At 31.7% G+C, this 4396-nt stretch overlaps 1 protein-coding gene across 1 annotated transcript; it reads left to right on the top strand.

Moving 5' to 3' along the window:
* The first annotated feature begins 422 nt into the window (after positions 1–422).
* LOC134686340 (uncharacterized) lies at positions 423–3819 on the top strand. Its single transcript, XM_063546015.1, has 4 exons — positions 423–534; positions 1471–1623; positions 1950–2051; positions 3618–3819. Exons 1-4 carry the CDS (start codon positions 478–480, stop codon positions 3747–3749), a joined length of 444 nt encoding a protein of 147 aa, XP_063402085.1. The 5' UTR covers positions 423–477; the 3' UTR covers positions 3750–3819.
* The last annotated feature ends 577 nt before the right edge of the window (positions 3820–4396 follow it).

Genomic DNA, 4396 nt, shown 5'->3' on the forward strand with positions numbered 1-4396 from the left:
AAGCCAAAAACTGCATTTTACCCCTATGTTTTATTTATAGCCATGGCGGCCATCTTGGTTAGTTGGCGGGGTCACCGGACACAATTTTTAAACTAGATACCCCAATGATGATTGTGGTCAAGTTTGGTTAAATTTGGCCCAGTAGTTTCAGAGGAGAAGATTTTTGTAAAAGTTAACGCCGGACGACGACGACGGACGACGACGACGGACGCCGGACACCAAGTGATGAGAAAAGCTCACTTGGCCCTTCGGGCCAGGTGAGCTAAAAATAATCCACAATTATCTATTGAACAGGAACCCGTTATTCAATCCAAGACCCGTTTCAAAACTGACTAACCGCTACAATGTATGTACATACACTGTATAATCTAGAGTTCACCAACACTATTATTGTTCTATAATAGTTATAGACTTCTTCTGGCATGATTTTATCCTTCACAGATAAACTTTGTATAAATCGAGATAAGGACTGTCAACATGGCTGTGAGACACTTAACAATAGCAGGAATCTGTCTGATATTTATCATTCATTATGTAAGTTTTATAATGTTGCAATTTAAACATATTTGCTAAAATAGTTATCGAAGGTACCAGCTTAAAAATATATTTACTTTTATCTTACATAATCAAACTGAATAACGTTGTTCACTATTAAAACACTTCTTGTTTAGACACTGTTTTGGTAAAATTGGAGAGCATAGCTCTTATAAATCACTTCATAAGTATATGTAAGAGAATGATAATCCCTTTCTTTATGGTTAAGTACGAGCGATATGGATAAGATTATACTAATTGTCAATGAAAAATACTTCATTAAATTAATGTATGATTGTTAAAAATATGGATCATTTTTGTTTTCTATATTTCTTTTTATAGCAGATGTTAAGTTTCAAAATCATAAGGTCGTCCACCCGTTAAAATTGCCGGTTTGCGCTCTTTCCTCTGCCTAAAACAGCTAAATTTAAGTAGTAAAAATTATTTTCAAATTTAAACATAAAATATAAAGTAGTTTCAAGATGTATTTGTTTGGATAATGCCTTTTGGATTTGCACTATAATGTAATAAGTTACGTTTTAAAAGGTTTCCAGTAATTCAATAAGCGATTTTCACGTAATTTGGAGGTTTCGGGCTATAAACTCAGTACTAGGATACAAAGTTTTTTATGATTCATCAGATGAAAATATAAAGCAGTCTTCAAGACTTTACAAAACTGGAATACATTTTCTTTTTGCCACCTTTTTTATTTGTTTGAATAGTTTGTTATTAACCTATACATGAAAACTGGAAACATTTTCATATTGTGTCTGAAAAAAAATTATAAAATCAATCCATGCAATTCAATACAAAATATTATCTTTATCATTATCACTATCACTTTTTGTAGGTATTAAACTCAGTTAATACTACCTGACATCCATACAATTTTATTCAACACATTTTCAATGTCATCATCTGTTAAACTTTCTGTAGGTATATACTGCAAGCGTAGTGACTACAACCCCAGCTGCCACCCATCATACAACCACCAAACGTCATCATCATCATGGCCACCATCCGACTCATAGTTCAGAAAAGATAGAAAATGACCACATAACTTTCCATTACGACGGCTATTCCATTGAGGTATAAAATTCTAGACATTATTCTATCTTTTTTACAATACTTTTATATTGTTATTTCAAAAATTGTAACAACGTGTTTTGTAGCCATTTTTTTATACTGTTCAGAAGAAAAAAAGAAATGTATTAGGATTTATAACAAAAATAAATGACGCATGAAAATAGTAATTTTGTCATCCTTTACTATCAATTTCAAAAACTGATAAAGATATACCATCTCCTTGCCAGCTATAATACATCACAGACTGTGCTCAAACCATTGCTTTATCCGACAAAGTAGAAATTTATTTGACATAAATACAATGCAATGAAAAAGAGTTTATGTTATAGAAACTATTGGTGGCAAAGCAAAATACTGTTTGTTATGCGTATCCACTGTCCTCGGTGGAAATACAAAATATTCATAAAACAGCGACAATTTTCGGATTGGAGGTAAGTACATGTAATATTAGTCTGAATAATAACGGGAAAAGGTGTAAGCCTTAATGTTTCAACAGGCAGTCAGTATTCCAATGGATACTAATTGTGCACCCCTTCTGACCATATATATATATAAATTAGAAGTGCATGTGAATTTGCATTTTTATACGATGCGTCCCGGTATTTTGTACATTCATGCATTGATCTTTTTTTTTTGTTTCTATTATGATTTTCAATTGTACCACGTGCATATTTTTGGGTGTTAGACCCAAAATGATTTACATTGTTTTTACTTCAGAAGTTATTGCGCGTTTTTGAAAGGGATGGTTTTTAACGGTCAAAAGTGTACATTTTGCATAATTTCAAGTAGGATGCTTGGATAAATATAAATAGTATTTGTCTTACAGGAATATTACCTACGAGATATATATATATTATATATATCATACGATTTTTGTTTGTTTAAAATCATAAATGAAAGTCAAAAAGGGGGAAAATCAGTTTTGTTTGCAACCAGTTTACTTCGGTTTTTGTCACAATAAGATAGGAGACATCACTGGTTAATTATTCACTTGCAAGTGAATAACTCGACCTAATTGTATCCGTATTTATGTGACTTTAAATTATGCATACTCAGATATTTATGGAAAAAATGTCAACATTGAAAGTAAAACAATGGTTATTTTATTAACTGGTTCGATCCGCAAAAACTCATTCTTATACAAGTACGATGATTCATATATACTTTTAACCATCAATTTCATATTAAATCAAACAGACATTGATCATTTTAGTCAAGCCATCATTTAGTTAGCCATGGAGGTGACCTCAAGATACTGTCAACGGCTATATAACCCGATATAAAAATAAACATAGATACAAATAGATAACGAACTCGTGCAACTAAATTTCCCAGGTCGGTTCGATTTTTGTTTATTATTATTTAAAAAAATATGTTAACAATCGTTTTTACCTGTAGGAGAAAGAGTGTTTGTAAAGCTTTGTATGATATGAAAATTGAGAGCTCATGTATTTAATTTAAAATAGATTCAAACCTTAATCGGTCAAATAACAGCAGGAAACTGATGCAAAATGTGTGATTTTTTTCCTTTAAAAAGATGCCTCAACTTTGTAGTTTAACTTAACTTATGAGTATTGTTTTTCTTTCGTTTTCTTTTCTTTTTTAACACCAGGAATTTTCTCAACTTTTCATCGGGTGACAAAGAAGATTGAAAAGCCAAAAATTTATAAAACGTCTGAGAGCTTTCAAGCTAAAAGAGTACAAACAGAACTATCAGTCTCTTATTGGTGCATAAACATAAGAGGGTAAAAGATCACAGTCTTGAATTGAGATAACTTGTTAATTCATTTTAAGGAAAATTGGAATATTAAGGTGAAACATGACTGTTGTATTTGTAACCAATTGCAAGGTTCGTCAAACATTTAAGGTCCTCGAATTTCATTTTATAAGATTATTCAGAAAGTTTTCCATTTTGTCCATTTTTGATGAAATGTTTGTTTTGGAGTATCGGAGTATATTGTGGTTCATACTTTTATATATTGTATGTTATATTTTAGGCTCATGTCCTCCATCAGATACAAGTAGATGCTTACTATAACTGGACCCACGACGACATTTCAGTCAGAAGTACTTATTACACGAAATTCTGTCCACATGATGGCCACGTCTACAGAGTACATCGTCTGTGAAATGACTGGAAAAAAGAATTCACCAGTGTTCCAAAACGTTTCATTCAGAAATATATAACTTGAAAGAACATCTTTTTGTTTCGTTCATTAAAGCATCACATTTTCTTAAAGAACACAGATATTAATAACAAAAATGTAGTTGGGTGATACACTCAGTGCACATTAGACATCAGGTCTTTTTTATAGTGAGATACAAATCTTCGGTCAATGCATGTCATAAAACGCAGAAAAAGTCATAACAAATACTCGGAGTCATTTATATAAATCATTGCATGTCATAACATTGGAAAAACTCATTATATACCACGAAAACTCCATCAACGATCTGATAACTTAAATGTAAAATATCGCATGTCCGACAATGAAAGCAGTGTAAGTGGCGACCTCTGCTTTATTGGTCCCTCATTACGAGGTTCAAGATTTCAAATCAATGTAGCTGAATGGCAGCTCATTATTTTCTCTGTTTCATTCATTAGCAAATTCGCTAAACTCAGAGTTGTATAGTTTGACATATTGTGATGTGATGTGTTTATTTTTGAAGACCATATGATGAAATCTATAATAAATGTATTAATGTTCAAATAAGAAGATGTGGTATGATTTTAGAGTGAGACAAATCTCCACAAGAAACCAAATGACACAGAGTT

This window comes from Mytilus trossulus, chromosome 10 (genome assembly GCF_036588685.1).
Source record: "Mytilus trossulus isolate FHL-02 chromosome 10, PNRI_Mtr1.1.1.hap1, whole genome shotgun sequence".
Classification (NCBI taxonomy): domain Eukaryota; kingdom Metazoa; phylum Mollusca; class Bivalvia; order Mytilida; family Mytilidae; genus Mytilus; species Mytilus trossulus.

Coding starts and splice junctions, on each gene's coding strand:
- LOC134686340 (XM_063546015.1), top strand. CDS start 478: ATGGCTGTGAGACACTTAACAATAGCAGGAATCTGTCTGATATTTATC. Junction 535..1,470: donor TGATATTTATCATTCATTAT/GTAAGTTTTATA, acceptor AACTTTCTGTAG/GTATATACTGCAAGCGTAGT. Junction 2,052..3,617: donor CGACAATTTTCGGATTGGAG/GTAAGTACATGT, acceptor GTTATATTTTAG/GCTCATGTCCTCCATCAGAT.